At 35.0% G+C, this 22,774-nt stretch overlaps 1 protein-coding gene and 1 long non-coding RNA gene across 2 annotated transcripts; one reads left to right on the top strand and one right to left on the bottom strand.

Annotated features, from left to right (window-relative positions):
• The first annotated feature begins 518 nt into the window (after nt 1-518).
• LOC125244953 lies at nt 519-11,635 on the top strand. Its single transcript, XR_007179409.1, has 4 exons — nt 519-5,691; nt 7,450-7,549; nt 7,631-7,754; nt 10,536-11,635. It is a non-coding gene; the product is annotated as an uncharacterized LOC125244953 (long non-coding RNA).
• On the bottom strand, nt 8,311-9,439 carry LOC125244935 (claudin-22-like). Its single transcript, XM_048155334.1, has one exon. It carries the CDS (start codon nt 9,261-9,263, stop codon nt 8,595-8,597), a length of 669 nt encoding a protein of 222 aa, XP_048011291.1. The 5' UTR covers nt 9,264-9,439; the 3' UTR covers nt 8,311-8,594.
• Nucleotides 11,636-22,774: the final 11,139 nt, after the last annotated feature.

Below are 22,774 nucleotides of genomic sequence, written 5' to 3'. Positions count from 1 at the left end.
AAATAAAAAAATATTCGAATGTCAAATTTTCAAATTGAATACCAACCCACCGAACGAATATTTGAATATTCGGGTCCGTTCCATATTTATTTATTTTTAAATCTAACGAAAAAAAAAAACCCTTCTGAAAAGTAGCTTGTGCCATAGCCTGCCTTCAGTCAAGAATGACGATAAACGCGTTGCTCTCATTGAACATCTTTTATTGTTTCACGTGCTCATTTTTTCACAAATGTCAAAATTTTCCTTGCCTGGGATTAGCGCACAATTGCGTGACAGTGATGGACAGCTTGACAGCCTCACAAATATGAAGCCTAAAATATCGCTATCGCCCCCTGGTGGCTTGCTGCAGTACAGGTAATATGTAAAAAATAAAATACATTTGGAATTAGAATTAGTATATCAAATAATAACATATTAGGATACAATTCGAATTTTATTTTATATTACGAGTATCTGGCCCTTACAGTGTCTGCAGAGAAAAATTCTGGCCCTTGGACAAATATAGTTGATGACCCCTGATGTATAAGATAGTGGCATTTAGGTGTTAAAACACTTCCAAATATTTCTGTCATCTCTGAAAGGAACGCATGTACAAGTACTTCTAGATTTGCTAGTTCATCTTTCCTCAACTTAGCTGCCATGACAATATCTGCAATCTCTTTACATAATAAGAACACGTGCCAATATCTGGTGCCAGGAGGAACACGATGACCCATTATAAATGGCAACAATCTGAAAAGACACCATTTCTGAGCAGCTGTTCCTACGATCCCTGAGGTTTGAAGAAGTCATTCGGACAACAGCACAGGCTTATTGGCCTTGTTATTCTGACCAAAACAGAACTTTTGAAGCTCTTCATTTATCTCAGTTATAGTTATATGCTTTTGTTTATGAGCTTTGCAAATAACATGCTTCAATGTCAGTGGAAAAACTCCCTCCAACATTTCATGCATGATGTCTGGGGGCAAAGACTTGGTCACATCAAAATAACCTAGCGCATCAAATGAACAAGTGCTGCGTTCACCATACAAAGCAGCATTTTCTTTGTTATGCTGGACACACTGGAGATGATATTCGTAGACTTCAGTTGTTCTTAGAACAAAACTATCTTCCTGGAGTTTTTGATTAATTTCTGAATGCGTTGCCATACAATAACGACAAATTTGACCCAAGTTAAAACGCATGCGAAAGCCACCAATCATATGCGATGACAGATTGTCAGCAGAAAACGTTGCTAAAGCGGCATAAACTTTGTGTTCTGTTCCACAGACATTCACAGTGAAGCCATCAGTTGAAAGCTGTTTTAGGTCATCTATCAATGGTTTTAATATGATATCCATACCAAACTCTTTCAAATGTGAATGACGAACCAGCAGAGCTAAATGAATGTGCTTAAGACGAGATCGATACTTTCCACCTAAATTTCCAACTGTGTAGTAAAATCCACACAACTTATACTTCATTCTCTTAGGACCTAAAGGGTTAACTATTTCAAATTCGTCTTCATATAAATTAAGTCTTAATGCATCTGGATGTTCTCTAAAAAACAAATGTTCCTTAAAATAAAGACCATCTTTATAGTCCATCAGAAACAGTTCATCTTGGACCTTGTTATTTTCAGATGGTATTTGATTCCAGACATCTTCATGGGAACAGTATTTTTTTTAAAACTTCAGAGATGGGAACATAGGAATAGGTTCCTATTTTGTTCCCTGAAGGGCCTCTCAGTGTGTGGTGAACAGATTCTGTATAGTCCATCTTGGCCTTACAGTGTTCTTTAATCTTATGCGGAGAACGAACCACCTCAAAATCTTTATCAAAGAAATCAGATGAATCCAAAACCTGCTGAAGTTCAGGGCACTTTGAAATATCAAAACCACTATTTTCAAGATGATGAGAAATAAAATCATCATAGTTCTCTTTAAAAAAAAAAAGAAGAGAAATTTGACATCATCTACAATGTCTTGTTGGACTGACAAATGTAGAAGGTTTTTCTCTCTGCATTTTAAGAATGAATCCAAATAGATGTTCTTGAAAATCTTCTAAAAGTTTATCTAAAAGTGGCATAACTTGAGGATCAGAGGAATTTGGATCAGATTAATTTTGCTAATCAGGGTTCAGGCTGTGTTGCTGTACTGCTGACTCTTCTTCACTGGGACAGTCAATTCTGTCATCAGATTGTCAAACAAAGGATCTGTGCTTCCTGTAAACATGTTTTCTATAAGAATGATAACAAGAAAACGTTGACTGGCACTCATGTTCTTCAGGTGTGGTGGATATGTGATGTTGTGTGCACTGGCACACAACCATGCCATCCACCTTCACCACGCTGTGCCCTCCTCCAATGATTGCCATCTTCCAATCATTCTCCATCAGTTGAATGGTTGGAAAGGGGGTAGCAGGGTCCTCCTACATAAAAGAAAAGTCAGTCATTTTAGCCTTTTATTATATATTGAAAATTCCCTGTATATATTGTAGATGGTTTTACAGGTACATTTACTCTAGAACTTTCATACTAAAGCTGGAGACATCTTTAAAAAAAAAAGTTATGGCATAAATGAAGCACATCTACTGGAGACAGAAAAGTCCCAAATCCAAATTATCTTTGTCTGTTCATATACTAACATGAGGTCCACCAGCCAGCATTGCAGGATAATTCAGAAGCCTACCTCTTTCAAAGTAATGTAGTGTTCGATCTTTTCTCTGAAGATGGATGGCAAGAGGATAAGCCCAGCCCTTAAGTCAATTCCTGCAATGTGGAAAAATATGCTACTTTCTCAATCACATATTTTGCAATGTGGTAAAGCAAATTACATATATTGTGACTATCTCTACCTGGTAGATCTTCAGCCAGGGCATCCTGTCTTGTTTCAGAGTACTGTTTTGCTAGGGGGGATTTTGCTGTGGCAAGTTTCAGCACATTTGGCAGAACTCTAGCAAAGCCCTCTCTGAAGCGATGACAGAAGCTGCTTGGTGAGGGATGGATTTGGTCAGTCTCATCAAAGAACTGTAGAATGTGAAGACATGAATAACATTCAGTGCATCACTGAAAGCAAATTTATTTTAATTAAATGTTTTATTTAATTAAATGTTTATTTTCCGTGACAGCAATAGACATGTCTTCAATTTCACAGTTTCCAAAATCGTAATTGCATCCCTCTATCATTCAGATGTTTTCAATACTCACTCCATCAGGCGTTCTTAAGTATGGGTACTTTTTGACTACATCCTCCACAGACATTCCTTCCATGATTTCTCGATTTGTTGTAATTTTCTGATCACACAGAAAATTACAACAGTTATAGACGAATAACTGTAAAACACAGACAGATCATCGCATTCAAATTTTAACTTGAGAGTGTGTTCATGACCATTAGTATTTAACTAGTTACTAATATTTACCCTAATTCCGATCGCACGTGAAGGCAGCATAACAACGCTGAGCTCTTGTGCAAGACGCTGCAAAAGACGCAAGACGTGATAGTCTTGCCTGAAAAAAAATTTAAACGCTGTTTGAGCATAAGAAACAAAATTTATAGGATAGGTTATCTAAGTTTTTGTTGTAAAATTGAAAAAAAAAAAGATTAATTTGAGCAGATTTCGATATTCCACAGCAGACGGCGCGAAGCAGGAAAAATGGGTTGCGCCATAATTAATTTTGTACCTAAAAATAAAAAAAAAGGTTCACAGTTGTCACCTTAAGGACCATTTCCTGTACCGTACAGGGTACTTTCATGGGAAATGTACCATTAGGTACAGAAACGATACCCCTATTTTTCTGTGTGAATGTCTTTGGGAGGAGCTAGTCTAATTGACACACCAGGAGTGGGAAGCTCTTCACATCTTGATGGTATTTAATTGTTTGACTTACTTGTGTTAGGGTGGTTTGCTTATCAGGTCAATTGAATTGTTTAATAGCTGGTGGAATTGGCAGCTAAAGTTCCACTGTTGTAATAATAAATTATAAGTTTATATATACATCTTGAAATGTATTGGTATTGGCATCAACTAATGAAATGTTGGTATTTTAAGACATACTTTTTAACATTATACGTACACTAGTGGTAAAAGAATCATAATAATTTATGTGAGAACTATGAAAGGCCTACCAGTGGTTGTACAGTTCACCTGACTCTTCTTTTGGGGGTGAGGTACTGAAGAAGTATCTTTAAAAAAAAAGAAAAATTATTTTATTACTTTTTAACCCTTTACTTGTAAACTGCTTTCACATACTTGATTCATGTTCTAATCAGAGCTGCTGAGACACACTGGTTGTTTTTTTTTTTTTTTTTTTTCCTTTTTGGGACGTAATCAGAGCTCTCAAGCTGCTTTTTTGATTAACTTTATAGAGGTTTCATAGTCCTAATGAAGTAAAATATGGTGAGTGCAATTTAGCATTCCTTTATAGTAGTTGCACTAACATTTTGTTTAAATAGACCTTTAAAAATAAAAAGAAATGCCTGTTTTTGCAAACACCCTGACCCTGTACCAGGTCCCATTTTCTTTATCAGACAGTTCAAGTCTTTTAATTTAATTTTTTTTTTTTGTTGGTTTTTTTTTGTTTTTTTTGGACACATTCATTGTTGGCCAGTAGCAGTATTGTACCTACATTAATCCTGTACAACTGAATTATGATATAAATGGATATATGCACAGTCTTGGGTCCTTGTAGAGAGTTTTTTTCTCTCTCTCTCTCTCTCTCTCTCTTCCAGTCTTTTAGCAACCTGAATCAGTGGGTTTCTGGCAGAATGTACCATCCTCTTCAGTGTCTGCAGGTAGTTCTCAAACATGAAGGCACTACAATTTTCCAGACAAAAAGTTTTCAGCATCACTTGCTATATGTAACATGGCATGAGTGTTGTACACAAGGAACTCCTGTCCATAGTGTGTCCAACCTTTTCCCACAAAGTTCATTGGCATAATTGGAATGTTCCTGCACAAGACTTGGACGTACTAAGAATACCATGGCCACAAGTACATCTCCTCTGGCCTTCCTTCAACACAATCTTTCACGTGTATATAAGGAACTAATAAAAATGGGTTACTTTCCAGCTGTCCAGCTCTATAAGACTCCTAGGTTGTAGCGCAAAAGTAGATGGGATGCTGTTCTGAAGAGACAGTAGTCTTGTACTAATCTCTGTAATTTAGCTGGCTGAAACCCTAACAACTAGTATCCTCGGATCCAGATGAACAGGAGCCTTTTCATTACACGAGACAAGTCTGGTGCATGTAATCAATGGGAAATCACCTCACCGCATCTTTGTGTTCCCACTGTGATGCTGAGATTTGATTTCTGAATGTTCAATCTGTCCAGAGTATGAGGTCAGCAGTCTCTTGGTATGTGACTGTTAAACCACACACCTTTTTGCTCACATCGGTCACAGCCAAAGTAACCTTAGCACAAGCTGGAGCATCACACACAAAGCACCTCAGATTAACTTTTATTTTTCGTCCCATGAAGTTAATCCCATCATTCATCAGATGGCACAGTTCCCTTAATGTGTCCTTCAAAAAGCCAAGATCTTCTATTGGTCGACTTATGCCACATGTCAAAGGTGTGTGGAAAATAGCGACAGGATCTAACATGACTGCAAAGGACTGGCCACATACATGTTTTGGAGCTCTTGTACAATGGTAATCCATCAACGTTAAATGATAAATCAACACAATGGAGTTTAACTACTTAATCAAGTGAGTAACTTTGTAATGTTTCTTGTCATTTTGGTTTTAGTGGCTAATAAATGTATTCCATTCCAGATAATTGCTGTGCGTCAATTTGCCAGGGAGTGTGCAATTTTATTTATTTATTTAAATATTTGGTCTTTTTGTGATCTTTCAGCACTAAAAACAAATACTACTACAAGGAACACATACTTCCAAAAGTATGATGTAATATATTACTTTGGTTTTATTGTATTTATTTACCTTTTATTAAAGGAAGGAAAATGGTTATAAAACTTATCTGGTTAGAGGCTTTATATTCTTAATTTCTCACCTTACAGCCTTAATACAGTGAGCAACATTCATACTGCCTTCAATGCAGGAGTTCATATAAATGATTCTCCCTTCTTGAGGATATCTCATCTGGCAACACACTGAATATGTTGGGGGGAAAATTACTCACCCATAATTTAAAAGTAGACATAAATGAGTGAATCAAACCAGTAGTGTCCAGTGGTCACCCTCATTTACAGAACCTGCCAGCAAATCATGGGCCATAGATCCATATACGAGTAGGAAATTACAGGGAATTACAATTAAAACATGAACTTTTATGATAATCATATCAAAATACGAAAGCTGTTTACCTTCTTCATTTGAGTGGCATTGCCTTTCCACAGATTTGTGATTTGGAATGAATCAATGACCAATGCCTTTCCTGCATTGTTACCCTGAACAGGAAAGTTGGTTCAATTGTTTTTCACAGTTTGACACTTGAACGTATGTTTAAAAGGCATTATGGTTAAGCTAAAATATATTAAGAATTAAGCATTAGGAATATTTGTGAAGACTAAGCTTACCTCACTCTAAAGTCTCCCCAGTCGGAGGCACTCAAAATCTCAGGTAAATATTTTATATGGTCCTACCTTGATCCACAATCTCCGTCTTACCACTGATTTGCAACCATGTCCTTCACACTTTCATTGATCTAAAATAATGAGGCAAATCATCCGTTTGCAAAGACCTGCCCCCTTTAGTTAACGTTGCTCCGTCTGACAAGCCATGCCGCTCTCACACCACACATTATGTTCTCACAAAGTGAAAAATACATTGCGGAGCCAAGAGGACACTGACAACGCATCAACAGACAAGACAGAGCAGGTTACTTTTGATATGAAACAAAGTCCTAGTTAGTAGGAAGAGATTCTTGCTCTTTCTTTATTACTGTTTATGAGGGTTTTTTTAGGCTAGTATTATTTTTTTTAAATGATACTGAAAATAATAATAAGAATTGTGAAATTTCATGAAAATGTTTATCATGAAAACCTAATTTAAAGCTTAACTATATTGTGATATTGTTATCGTGATATAAAATTACTCATATCGTGATTTAAGATTTTGGTCATATCGCCCAGCTCTAGTTCAATGTTTCTTTTTTTTTTGAGAAAGTGTTGCTTTATCCACAACTTCATTATTTAATCTCTGTAAGTCTATGATAAAATAATTATGTTGTACAACAATAGTATTTTTGAAATGCTTTAATGCATATTATATTTTTAGCTTTACTGCATATTTCTATTGTGTGTGTATGTGTGTATATATATATATATATATATATATATATATATATATATATATATATATATATATATATATATATATATATATATATATATATATATATATATATATATATATATATATATATAAGCAATATCACACTTAGTTGTGCGATTAATAGAGAGAAATGTGATGCGCTCACTAACCACTGACCTCTCTTTTCCTCAGGCTGAGAGAGGAAGCACTTATCCTGAGATGATAGGCCATCTACAGGACATCCAGCAGCTTGGAAAATCCCTAAACAGGCCCCTAAATGTTGATCATGAAGGTCCTCTTCTGTCATTATACATCAACACAAGCAAATGAAACAAAACGATCAAGCTCAGAATTTTTATTTATTTATTTTTAGGTTTTTCCAGTAAAATACCTCAACTTTCAACTAAAACTCAAGAAAACAAAAGTGGTCTGGTGTTTCCTCTCCTTTGCCCTAGCTGTCAACACAAGGCAAACCTCACCAGCTCCAAATTTCTCTGGTAAGTGTTTTTCTCTGATTTTGTGGCCGTGAGAGAGGAAATTCAGCATGCTGTCTTGGAGCATATGTGCCAAAGAAAAGAGAACATTCCGTATTTTGTCTTTTACACAGTCCTTGTCAACAATCTGTACAGCATCAGCTTAAGAAAGATGGGTTAATATGTTATAAAGTTAATATGTTATACTGTGGGCAATATACACTAGAAAATACACTAGAATCCACAAATATATGGCCAACAGCAGTGTTTATATGTGATAGGTCTGTAAAAAGTCAGAAAAATATATTCATGCATTTTATATTTTGATTACTACAGACATTTAAGTGGCACATGTTGGCTTCTTGATTCAATTGTTTCTAATTGTTTCGGTATTGTTTTGATAGCGCATGTTAAAAACATACCTGAGCTGTGTGGAAAAGTGGAGGATAAGAAAATGAAAAATGTTCTGTAGTTCTGTAGTGTGTGTGTGTATATATATATATATATATATATATATATATATATATATATATATATATATATATATATATATATATATGCATCTAAAAACATTTATATAGACAATATTTGTGAATACATTTCGATAAAAGTGAAGAAAAAGGTTATTGCGTTTTTTTACAATCACTATCTGTAATAAATGAACTGAAAAAATATTGGCAAATAAAAAAATGATTGATAAGACATAATTAAACAGTGTACTCAGATACTGAAGGATAAGTGCATCATAATATTGCTTTACCAGTTTCATTGGTTTGATTGGTGTATACATTGAATCTAAATATAATTAGTTTTTTCCTTCCCATAAACATTAACAGTCATTTCAGGTCTGTGAGAAGAATCATCTCATGCATACTCAGTGTGTTTTCTCGAACCATCAACAGTTCTGTTCTCCTGCCTTTGATGGTAAGACACCAGATGTGTTTCACTGTATCTTGAGTCAGTGCAAGAGGTAAATAATAACATGACTGCTGCCACAATGTCAAGAATTCCTGCAGCCCATCCGACAAACAGCGCATACCCAAACTCTGAACGTGACAACACATGAGGTGTGGTCTCATCGGAGAACTTCATAACAGCATCATGAGCAACGTAGGAAACGGGAGTGAGCACCAACAATCCAGCGATACATAAAAACACAGCCGCCGTGATCTTCAAACCTTGTTTGGTCCGTCGTCCTTCTTCACTCTTACAGCAATTGATCCGACTCATGGCAGGGATGGCAAGAAGAAGTCCAAAAAGACATGTGGCATCCGACAGGCACATCAGAACACGGACCAGCATCCATGTGGGTTCGAGGCCAAGGATAGTGTCATAAGGACGGCACTCTGTGCCAACCACCTCATGAAACACACAGGACTCCCAAAGCCCCTGTTCGAAGCTCACCAAGACCATTAGTTCAGTAGAAAGCAACAGCCACTTAGGCATAATGGTGGCTGCCAGGGAACAAAACCAGCCCCCCATCCCAATCAGCATACCCAGAATTTCCAGAGCCACAGTGCAAGGGTTTGTCATGGTTACCTCTGACTACAGTGTCCTCTCGGGGTCTGACGGCCTTCGATTTTGGCTGGCACTCCAAGAACCTCCTTTTAATGAGAGAGGAATGGAGAGTACGAGAAGAACAAAAGTAGCGCCTTGGATCCAGATTCTGTACAGATCTGCTGGCAGGTTCCTCACAGTCCGTCAGTCTTCTGTAAGAGCCACTCATCATCTGAGCACAGGAGGTAGAGGAGGTGTACACATGGGGAGAGAGGGCGCTCAAACTTTAGACCCTGCCCTCTAGGATCCTTTTTAAAGAGAGAGAAAGAGAGAGAGATCCGGTCTGGCAATAGGAGACCAAACGCTACACGGGATGTCATAGTAAACTATGGGTTCAAATGTAGTAAGTAGTATCTTAAGTATAAGTAGTATCTAAATACATTTTTAAAATACAGAGATAGTATTTTAAAAGCTCATTTAAGTCCATATTTCATGCTGTCTCAAAATAGCACAGTTGAGTACACTTAGATGTTCTAAAGATCTTAAGTAGTACTAAAGAATAATTTTTAGTATATTAAGTACAATATTAGTGTGCGAAAATAGAGCACTTTAAGTACATTATTGAAATTTACTTTTTTTTCACCTGGGTTAACATTTTAAAGTAGGGATCAGAAGGTATGAAGGTCATAGAAGTCTCCTATAAACCCATCTGCATTTCTGGCAGGGGATCACGACCTCAAGGATGACAGCGTCTGGTTTAGAGTAATATAAATCAAATTGGATCCCTACCTTAATTTATTATTAACTTTATTAAAGGTATATATTAATTTGATAACTTGTTTTCAGAAAACAAACAGTGGGTTGTTAAAAGTACGTAAAAGTAAAATTTTTCAAATGCATTTACTGATTCAGGGGGTTGAACTGTGAGTGAAACTGTCAGTGGTGGAACTTTTGGTCAAGACCGCACATCCTGTTGTTTCTGGCATATTTTTAGGACATATTATGTTACTAGTATCAGATCCATTTCAGAAAAATTTTAGCCCTGTTTTAGACTTCATGTCAACCCTGAGGAGTTTTGAATTTTATTTTCAAAACAGTACAGAAATTAACAGACGTGTTAAAGCATGAAATCAGTGTGATATCAGTGATATCGACAACGCAGTATTTCAGCAGGTAAGCATGGCTTCCCGAGGCAGGATTTTCCTAATAAAAGCTTAAAATTGAAAACTGTTAGACCTCAGTGTCATTCTGTTTTTTTAAGCATGCAACGTGCATTCGGTCAACTCTGGTATTCTTTTGTTTTTAAAGGCACTGCAGAAAGAGGAAACTGACCTGAGGTTTCTGCTGGGAATGCAGAGTGTTCCTATTTCCTGTCAGAGGTCTGTGTCTCACATTATGTCCAATGTTACAGTTTGTATGAGAATCTATGTTGTCACTTGTGAATATTACTGTTGTTTGTTAACTTTCAATATACAGTTTTATCCTGATTAAAGCTTTACTGTACCCGAATACTTGACTGAGTAGTAGCATTTTTTTTTTTTAATGTATCGTTTGAACATAGAAGTTTGTTGGTGTTTGTTGGAGAAGTATGCAATATAATTTAGCTAACTGGCTAGCAAAGCAAAACCCCGTTGGTCTTAAAATAGCAACATAATACATTTGAAAGATATTCTGGGGACATCAGAGACTTTACATCTTGAATAAGTTTCATTATATGACCCCTTTAAGGGCTAGATATTGTGATAGTATTTCTTTTGTAGAGTGATGTTTCATGTAGTCTGCCCTTCTTTCCTTGTCCGTGCCATGCACTCTTGTAAAAGTTGGACATTTGGTGTCCTCTTCAAGCAGTCTTTCTCCAAGTGGATCCCTATGGAGTATTCATCTTCTCCTGATTCACTCTATTCATAAAAAACACATGCCATCATTTAATAACATTATGCTTTAACCTATTCTTAAATCCTGAAGATTATTCTATTTGTGACTCTTGCCTCTTTAGACCTTCCTCTCTTTTGGTACATGTCTTGGATTACATGGATTACATCCAGACATCCATTACTGTAAATATGAATTAAGGTGTCATATTATTTGGCATACCTTTTTATTTGTTGCCTTCTTGGTGTCACATGTCTGTTGGATGCTTGGAGAAATCATCTGGTTCCTTATTCTGTTGAATCTACTGCGAACATTGTTTATCTCTTCAATGTCAACCAAGGGTGATCTTTTTTTCTTGAATTTGTTCTTAAGAATCTCATGCCATGACTCCTTAAATGGAAAAATAACACTATTAATTAAACATGTATCACCTTCAAGCAGAGGTTGCGTTAGACTTTAGCACTGTCCGTCATTTTGACGGACAGGATAGTAAAAATTCTGTCATATTCAATTACCTGTCATTTTAATTTTTATATTTTAAAGATAGTAAGTTAATAGTTTAATAGTTACTTTTTTTCGTCCACATTTTCATTTTTATTCATGAGCTTACAGGATAAGCAAATAGGCCTAGGCTATGCATTTATTTATATTATGAAAAGAAAGTTGAACAAAGACTGCGTAACTTTTCAGTTTTCATCTTGAACACTTGTCGAGGATCGTGAATGAGCGCAATCATCCCTTCCTCTTTACTACTTTACAGAATGAAATAAACATGAATGAACATCAGAAAATATGTTGAAAGATACAGTAGCTTACCGAAATCTGTATCACGTCTTGGAAACAGTGTTGGAAACAAAATATTTTACCTCAGAAAAGCCATTCTTTGACCGTAAACTTGATAGTCAGCAAGAAAAATAAAACAAACCATTTAAAACAAAACGAACTGGATTAGAAATTTAATTATGTAAGTATTATAACTTTATTATTATAAAATGGACTTAAATTGGGTCCTCGCCTGTGTGGCTGGCACAAAATGCGGGCATCGGAATTTCGTAGCGGCACATCCGGCGGCATCTCCAGCGGCCAGGGACTTTATTCGCTGGCCAGTTACATAAATCGAAGTAATATTTTTTTATTTTAAAAACTACATTTCAACAAAATAACATTATAAACCACAGTACTGCAATTTGTAAGCATTTATACATTTTGATAATACAGTTCCGATGCTCAACTGCATAAGATAAAGATGAAAGTGTGCGCTATTTATATAGTAAATCACATGCCTTAATAAAATATTAATAAAGTGTATTACACATTGTTTTGAAATGTCATTACATAAATATATATTGTTATTCAGTTAATACAGAAAAGTTTCTGATATGCTAAGTTTCTGATAAGCTGAAACTATGGCATCTTCAGCCACAGACTTTCTCCATCAGCTGTTGCTCTTTGTAGCACCTGTCACTGTCCAGTTATATAATTTAATGGAATATTTTTACTGTAAAAATACAATAATAACAACAACAAAAAGCATTATATATGCCAGAAAGGTTGCAGTAATGACGACACTAAGTTGTTGCTGTTGTTCACTCTTTATTAAACTTTTATTAAATCTATTTGTAAAAATGTAAAGTTAAAAAAAAAAAAAAGGGGGAACTGTGCATTAATTGAGCATTAATCACTGCGCCTCAAATCTGGCGAAAAGTCTGTACCTTCATGTATCTCCAAGTTCAATGTAGAACTTTTCATAGTCCTCTTTTTTTGCAAAGACAAATGTAAAAAGTTCAGCTGGTGAATTTTCATCCAATTCACCCATCCAGCTGTTCAGTTTTTCATGGGATTGTACTTGTTCCTCTTTGTCCATGAAAAGGACACTTGGGACATGTACTCCAGCATCAAACGTGTTGCGGCACCAGTCCGCTGCAGCCATGATGTCTTTCAAAAAAGGGTTTTCCTGCAGTAAAAAAGAAAACATGGTCAGTGTGTATTACTGATGTTATAAACAAATGCTTCAAAGTATTAGAGCATTTACATTGCATCATTAATAAAATAAATGCTCTTTGTAACAAAACAATGTCTATCAAGATTTGTCATTTAACATCTTAAAAACATCTGTATAGAATTAAGCAGTGGGTATGTGATTACATGAACATTAAAGGGTTTCTATTGAGAGTGTAAATCAGGCCACAATCCTGACACATGCCACGGAAAACCAGATGTGCCTCTAAACATGTGATGGTGGCTTCTGTGCATAGGAAGGTTGCTGCTTAATGTTAAAGGGATAATTCACCCAAAAATGAAAATTTGATGTTTATCTGCTTACCCCCAGGGCATCCAAGATGTAGGTGACTTTGTTTCTTCAGTAGAACACAAATGATGATTTTTAACTCCAACCGTTGCGGTCTGTCAGCCCTATAATGCATGTCAATGGGGAATTCCATCTATAAGAGTCTAAAAAACATGCACAGACAAATCCAAATTAAACCCTGCGGATCGTGATGACACATTGATGTCCTTAGACATGAAACGATTGGTTTGTGTGAGAAACCAAACAGTATTTATATAATTTTTTACCTCTAATACACCACTATGTCCAACTGCATTCAGCATCCAGTTAGTGAGGTCAAAAACGAGTTCTGATGCCGGAAGTGATCTCTCGCGCTTTGCTTCAATGAGTGCGAAACATCACTTCCATCATCAGAGCGCGATGAGACCTCACTACCCGGACCGATCGTTTCATGGCTAAGGACATCAATGTGTTGTCACGAGCCGCAGGGTTTAATTTGGATTTGTCTGTGCATGTTTTTTTTTTTACTCTTATAGATGAAGTTCCCATTGACACGCATTATATGACTGACCGACTGCAACGGTTGGAGTTAAAAATCATAATTTGTGTTCTACTGAAGAAACAAAGTCACCTACATCTTGGATGCCCTGGGGGTAAGCAGATAAACATCAAATTTTCATTTTTGGGTGAACTATCCCTTTAATTACACTATCTAGGATCCTGTTTTTGACCATTTTTTTTTATTACAAAAATTCAACTTTGGGTGTTTGGGTCGGGGTTTGAATATGTCTCACCTCTTCAGTGCTTTCTGTGTCTCCTGATGTTATCTCTGCAGCACTGTGAAAAAAAATTGGAGGCACATTAGGTCTTTATGGAGCTGTTAACTTGACCTAGAAAATCACTATCGTGACGATAGAAAGAAAGGATTTAGCGATGTTACACATACATTAGGTATGCACACCCACAATGCAAGCAATGTCCTCTACCTTTTCTTTCCATGGAAAGATGTGCACTTTAGAAGCACAGATTCAGCTCTGTATCTGCACATGTTTTGGCTTTGCAACCACTGAATCAGAACCTAATACAAATAAAGTATTAATAACATCATTAAAAATAAGCTGCTTTAACCACATCCAAGGTTTTATAGGTCTTATATTTTTTCTTAAAATACTACTTTTACTGAAGTAATGCAGTTTTGATTCTAACTATTAGAGACTATTAGGGATACATTAGAGTTATATTTTCTCCAAATCATGTTCTATACATTTTTAAAAAGTATACAAACTCCCATATATTAGCTCACCTCTGGCAAAATCACCTCGGTAATAAATAGCTGTTTCTCAGCTACAGTTCCAGGCACAGACAGGATTTTTTTCCAGTTGCTGGATTAGGTCTTCTGTCTGGAGTAGGAAATAAAGTAAAGAAATAAACATTAAAAAAATTCCTGACATTTCATGCATCCATCCATTTTTTGTAAAATTAAGAGAGAAAAAACAGTCCACTTACCTTCATATCCTTAAATAGACTGAGATGTTGACATTAATATTTTCTGAGAGATGGATCAAATCCTTGATTTTTCCACAGATACATTCTGTTGGAGAGAACCTGTGCACTCTGCAGCCTTCTTTCCAAATCCTGAAATATTACATATATATTTCAAAGTATATTTAACCAGGCTGAAATGCATGCATAATTATGAAATGCCATTTAGGTAATAACATTTTGGATTGGATACATTTTTTCTTGTTAATTTATCTCTTCATCTGTCAGAATGTCTTCTGCTTGAACACACTCCAGGATGTCTATTCTGTGTAAGAAAAAAAAATAAACATAGCCACATTTATACATTTCACATTTTGTTGTACAACATACACCACTACTTAGCAAAAAACAGTACTTAATTTTATTATTTATATTTACATATTTAAATATATCAATCGCTATTATCATGGTCAGTAAATGAATAATGAAATAAACAGAAATTGTGTATTAATAACATTGTAAAAACTTAAAATTCTTTCATTATCTTTCATTTCCGTAGGTATCATATATATATATATATATATATATATATATATATATATATATATATGATATATATATATATGCATATATCTATATGAATATATATATATATCTATATATATATATATATATATATATTTATATATGAATATGTACAATATATTATATATATATGAATGTATTTATATATATGAATATATGACATTTTAGTAGCTGATAATTTGCTGGCAATACTGTTTGGGCAATGTTCTGTTTTGAGATTGGCCCATGTGAAATACCAACTGAAGTACTACAGAAAAACATTTCAGAGAAGTGTTATGTTTGTATGTTTGCCACAACACAGGAGAGGAGACACAAAGGTAAAAGTAACAGTTCTTTGTTAATGCGTTGGTATGCAAAAGGTCATGTTCAAGCTGTTTACTATTATTACATTATAATAGCATTCTGTTTAGCATTCTGTTCAAATGTTGCATCTGTAGGCGTGGTTCAATCTGTGATGCTGACACAGGATCCAGCCAATAATGAGACGGCATTTGGACGTAAACAAGGAAGCCTGCACTGAGTTTACTATATATGACAACAGTTCAAATTGTTGAATAAATTCTTTATTTTTGTTTTGTTTTTCTGCACAAAAAGTATTCTTGTCACGTCATAATATTAAAGTTGAACCACTGCGGTCACGTTGACTATTTTAACCATGTTTTCAACTACCTTTCTGGACATTAGGTGCAATGACATTGCTTCCTATGTGTGGATCAGATACCCTCGGATTTCATCAAAAATATCTTGATTTGTGTTCTGCAGATGAATGAAGGTCTTACAGGTGTGGAACGATATGTGGGTGAGTAAATAATGACAGAAATTTCATTTTTGGGTGAACTCACCCTTTAAGCATTGTAGTTCAAAAGCTATGTAGTTTTGTAGTTTTTAAGCTATTGAAATGCAATCAGCAGCGAAAGAGACTCATTTTGCTCTATGCACACGCTGTCTGAAAAACATCTTCTAAGGTGGTGGTCATAGAGCCCGGGAGTGTTGAACAGTTATTTCTGATGTGTCAAAATGCTCATCTCTGCAAGAATCAAATAAACACATTAAGTCTTAATCGAAAGCAAACAGGATCTGGGCAGCTCTTAAAGTGACAGCAGTGTCTGTCATTCATGCTATCAAACAGCAAAAGAGAAAAAAAATCTCTCAGTGCTTTAGACTTAATCACTTTTGAAACTTTAATAAGAAGAAATATAACTCAGACAATGAAGAATTTGCATTGTTTTAAAACATTTGATTACTTTATACAATGTAGCATTTCTTATTTTTTCTACTGTAGTTTTTTTTTTTTTTTGATTGCTTGTAATTATTAGCTATTTTATTTTTATTTAATTGTTGACTTTACTTGAGACTTTACTGCGCTTGAGGTTTTTATCTTTTTGTTTTATCTATTCTGGCTATAGTATTAGTTTTGTGATATTGACACCGGTGATAAGAATTTTGAAATTTCTACGGATAAGGAATCTTTTTAAAACAAAAATAACTATATTATATATATATATATATATATATATATATATATATATATATATATTGTTACAGTGAAATAAAATGACTCATATTGTGATAAGATTTTGGTCATATTGCCCACCCCTAAAGTGTTCTTACTGTGATTGCATGTGCAAACTGCCCTCTTTCGTAAGATCGTACTGAAACATCTTTAACTTTTGGTTTTACTTGTTTTTCAGTCCTGTTGCAGTTTTGACGATGTGCTCAGATCAGAACAGACAACACAGCTGTATGTCTTGACAGTCGGGACTTCGAAGAGATGCATCAATGAGTATTACATTGTTGTGGATGGGCAGCTCATTCCCTGCATGGCTAAGTCCTCTCTGTCAGCCTTTGATGAACTTTTCAAAGCACATTATGTGTTTGGCATTTCATATGATGCTGCTTTGGCTTTATGGTATGGCTTAATTTGCGGTATGGCTTTAATGCTATCTTGGATCCCATTGACTTTAAAATTCTTGAGACCTCTGGAATTAAATTGCCAATCGTATCCAGTACATGGTACTATACCTCAAGTAACTGGAGATAATTCAGGAATGCACACACTTATTGGGATTTTAGAATTATTAACTCAAATTATTTTTGTAGGTTTTGTTTGATTGACAAGTCTGCTTTGCAGAGCATTTTCACTGATGACCACCCAGACAATAAGTACTACATACTGAGCACTGTCAAAACCTATTTTCACATTTTTGATGTACACTGTAAACCTTAACACTCAAATAAATTTATTGTTTTGAGTAGGACAAACTTAAATTAAACAAATTAGTTCAAATTTAACTTTAACAAATTAGTTCAAATTAACTTAAGTATTTAGCACTTTCTTTTTCTTTCGAGTTCACAGAACTGATATATTTTAAGTAAACTGAACTGTTTCATTGTTTTGATTTTAATGAACCAATTTCTGTTAATTTAGACAAACTTAAGTTTAACTGAAACTGGGCTAGGACTTCTATTTCCCAGAATGCTTTGCCCATAGCACTTAAAAGGGAGAGTAAATGTTAAAATTGTTATATAATGTTTGTTTTTTTGTGCAATATTAACGTTATGTAGGAGATTTAGTAGTGATTGTTTTATTATGCAAATTTAGAATTTACTAATGTGTAATGGTGGCGGCTTCCCTTAACTTGAATAAATAATTTATTTTTCAAAACTTCGGGCACCAGACAGTTTTCTTCAAACTGCCAAAACAAAAATTAACAACCCAGATAGCAAAAGAAACCATCAATTACACAAAGAAACACAAATTTAAAAAAAACGCTTTAACATAATTTTATTCCTTAATATCCATAAACATAATAACAATAAAAAAACACTTTTTTTAAAGAGAGAAAAGAAACACCAAAATCCAATGAAAATAAACAACCAAGAGCGAAAAAATATCAACGTAACAGTTCAGAATGTGTTATCCACACAATCACGAACAAAAAAAACTGAATAAATCCCTGAAATCACAGAAACTTGGGTTCCACACAGGCAGATTTGTGTGTCCACCTTCTCACCAAACAATTTAGCATGACTGGAAGGTTTAGTGGGACCTTTTCAGGCTCCAGGATGGATAATAACAGACCTTGATTTTGTTTTGTGAAAAGCTCACCAAGAATAGTCTTAGAAGTACATCGCTATAGAATTGCCAGACTCCGCATCGCACCAGACAGAGTGGCCGGACCACATTAGATGAACAAGCGGCCGTCTTTCCACTTCACGGTAACCAACCATAAACGAGACCAAACCAAGCCAACATACACGTGTCCTCTTTTCACCTCACAGGTGAAATAGACCTCACCCCTATTTCCATTTCTGCTGTTAATTGGCACTCCACCCTTTCCGTTAAAAGTTAAACTAAACATTGCTGTATAGTTTACTGCACTGTCACAAATGTTATGTTTGTCAAATCCTGGTGTCTCCTTTACCGCCTCAATGACCTTCATAAAGTTGCTTGGTTTTATAGCATCCTCTAGAGACTGGATTGAGGACTTTCTGCACAAAGTCTGTAAGAAACGTCCAAGTTGGCGGGTTTTTTGACGTATATAGTCATGCTTTGATGCCTCATGACCATGTTTGCTATAAAGAGACTCTGCAAACCCTAACAGGCAAATGTTGTTGCGAACAATACCTGAAATCTCGTCGTCATGCAGACGACTTAATTTAATATTAGTTTACTCATATTTCAATTTAATAACAATTAAAATGTATGAGTACAAAATAAAAATCTTCCCGTTCTGCTTTGAATTTCTTAACTTGGATGCCCTGGAGGTAAGCAGATAAACATCAAATTTGAATTTTTGGGTGAACTATCCCTTTAAATATTTGTTTATTCCTACTAGGATTCTTAGTATTTTCTTACCGAAGTTGTTCCTCTGTAGTGATTTGTGTTTTATAGCATTTGCCTGTTTTAGAGACTGTTGGAACTTTGTTAGTACCATGACCTGCCATCTCAACCAAACCTTGCCATTGAGTGTCCTGGCATCACCCCAGATCCTGTCACTGGCACCAGCTGGATCTTGTCATTACCAGAAGATCCCTGTTGAACTGCGTTTTCACAACCCATAGCTAGCATAGTGCTGATTGTGACACTGACCACTCACTGGTTGGGCATAAATGTATGTATGAGGGCATGAAGAAAGCCTCTGGCCCAAGTACCATCAAGATCGCTCCCCTGAGGTCCACTACAGGCGTCGTCATCACGGACTGCGGTAAGTAGATGGAGAGATGGGTGGAGCACTACCAGCAGCTATACTCGTGGGAGAACGTTGTCACTGACACTGTAATGGAGAGCACCACCTCCTTGCCTGAGATGGAAGAACTTGATGCTTTGCCCACTGTGGACGAGCTCAGTAAGGCTACTGACCTTTTAGCATGTGGCAAAGATACTACATTGTCTCCAGAGACAGAAGGATGCCAGACAGAGTTGTAATTCCACTTCGTCAGATGAAATAAATATATATAGTCATGTGAAACTATTAAAGTTTTAGTGGAATATCTGGAAAACAAGACATAAAAACTGAGGATGAACAAAACGTTCTTCCAGTTATCTGGGTTTTAATAATGTTCTCAAAACATCGGCAAAAAAAACAAACAAAAAACATTAAGTATACAGCGTTCTTGGTTTTCCGAAATGTTATTGTCGATGGTCTGATGTTTTTAGTCCCATAATGTTTGAAGAATAGTGAATGGAGATTCATAGGCCTGTCATCACTCCTCTATTACAATAGCCATATTATTCTCCCACTTTTCCAGACACTGACCCATTGAATATACATGTTAAATGTACAGCCTCTTTAAATGGTTACATATAGTGAAAAGCACAACACAAATACCCTGCGTATAAAGTAATCACACAGCCATTGTGTAACATCATGTCAATTATGTCTTGAGGTTTACTTGACAAAAGTTCTAAAAAGGTCCAAAATCGGTCACATGTACATCACACATAATAACATTTGTAGACTTAAGCAAATCAAGAGTGTTCTGATTTAGCATATTTTATTGTGGATATAACATTTTTGAACAGAAAAATTTTTTCTTCGGTTTTACATTAATTTTTAGCATCCGTTAACCAAATAACAAAATAAAACTACAAAAACAAAGATTTTTTTTTTTTTTTGATGTAACCTCATTTATTTTTCCCATTCCAGGGTGTTAAAAAAAACCCATTTAATATACTTTTTTTTCTAAATTAAATGTGATGTTAAAAGTTGACATTTATCCCTGTCAGTTTAAACATAAACCTTGAATGTTTATATATATATTTATAGGGAGTAATAAATAATTAAATCTAGAGTACACTGTTACACAATCTGTGTAAAATAATTCACTCACTTTTGAAAGTGTTACATGGACACTGGTGGGACTCATATATACACCAGAAAAGAGTGAAATTTAACACCTGTGGAGTTTATAATAAGATAATTAATGTGTTGGTCAATTTATCGATATTAAGATTTGTGATTATTTAATGCAACCAATATATATAACATGAACATTTAATAGAGTTCTCTGACAATTGCACTTCGTGTACCCCAAGTGGGACAGGTTGAACATGTTAAAGTAGTATTAATACTATATTAGACAATTATTTCACAACATTTATTATATGCACCTCTGAAAAATCCCAGAGTATCCCCATAGTTAGGGCCATGACAGTGATAATAAAGAGAACGATAGTTGATCGCTTTCTGTATGTAAATGATCACCATATAGGAAACAGATGGCTTTAGGGACACACTTAAACTCAGGACATTAGTACACGGTGACAATAAAAAACAACAACAATGGACCAGAATGGAAGATCAAACTGCAAGTTACCATATAGAGAAAAGCTCAACCAGGAAGCAAAGGAGCTCAATCTGTACGAACACAAAGAGTGGTCTGGTGATCTCAACAAGCAACCACACGTAACATTCCCCAATGTGTTTTCCTATCTTGTTTGTGGTATAATCGCTTACACATTTAAGCAATTAAGAAAATCTCTCAAGGCCCACCTACTGTTTACAAATGGATGGGTGCAGGACCTGCAGATTTTCTGTATAAATGACCAGAAAACCATAGTTTGCACAAAGGTACAGTACAGTCCAAAAGTTTGGAACCACTAAGATTTTTAATGTTTTTAAAAGAAGTTTCATCTGCTCACCAAGGCTACATTTATTTAATTAAAAATACAGTAAAAAACAGTAATATTGTGAAATATTATTACAATTTAAAATAACTGTGAACTATTTAAATATATTTCACAAAGTAATTTATTCCTGTGATGCAAAGCTGAATTTTCAGCATCGTTACTCCAGTCTTCAGTGTCACATGATCCTTCAGAAATCATTCTAATATGCTGATTTGCTGCTCAATAAACACTTATGGTTATTTTCAATGTTGAAAACAGTTGTGTACTTTTTTTTTTTCAGGATTCCTTGATGAATAGAAAGTTCAAAAGAACAGCATTTATCTGAAATACAAAGCTTCTGTAGCATTATACACTACCGTTCAAAAGTTTGGGGTCAGTAAGAATTTTTATTTTTATTTTTGAAAAGAAATTAAAGAAATGAATACTTTTATTCAGCATGGATGCATTAAATCAATCAAAAGTGGCAGTAAAGACATTTATAATGTTACAAAAGATTAGATTTCAGATAAACACTGTTCTTTTGAACTTTCTATTCATCAAATAATCCTGAAAAAAAATATTGTACACAAATATTTTGTACAATTGTACACATTAAATGTTTCTTGAGCAGCAGATCAGCATATTAGAATGATTTCTGAAGGATCATGTGACACTGAAGACTGGAGTAATGATGCTGAAAATTCAGCTTTGCATCACAGGAATAAATTACTTTGTGAAATATATTCAAATAGAAAACAGTTATTTTAAATTGTAATAATATTTCACAATATTACTGTTTTTTACTGTATTTTTAATTAAATAAATGTAGCCTTGGTGAGCAGACGAAACTTCTTTTAAAAACATTAAAAATCTTAGTGGTTCCAAACTTTTGGACTGTACTGTATGTAACAAACACACCTGTGTCACTACCTTATTTTTCATTACTGCAGCACCTTTAGTCATGACAGTTTGTTTTTTTTTACTTGCTGTTACTTTTTCTTGCTGTTGCTGATGTTGTTTAGACTAATCTGGGATTATGTTATTGTTATTATTAATTTTATTTTTATTTTAGGTAACTGTGATGTTCCAGCCTACTGGACAATGCCCACTAGTGGTTCAAATGGAGATGGGCTACAAGATTGACTTCTCCTCTGGTGCAGCTTAGGCTGGACACAAACTTGATGATTTTAAGGACAATTATGAGCCCGA

Source organism: Megalobrama amblycephala, linkage group LG14 (assembly GCF_018812025.1).
Source record: "Megalobrama amblycephala isolate DHTTF-2021 linkage group LG14, ASM1881202v1, whole genome shotgun sequence".
NCBI lineage: Eukaryota > Metazoa > Chordata > Actinopteri > Cypriniformes > Xenocyprididae > Megalobrama > Megalobrama amblycephala.
Note: the sequence above shows the minus strand (reverse complement) of the source record. Positions and strands in the feature narration are given on the sequence as shown.

Excerpts from the sequence above, each read along its gene's own strand:
- LOC125244935 (XM_048155334.1), bottom strand. The coding sequence starts at position 9,263 with ATGACAAACCCTTGCACTGTGGCTCTGGAAATTCTGGGTATGCTGATT.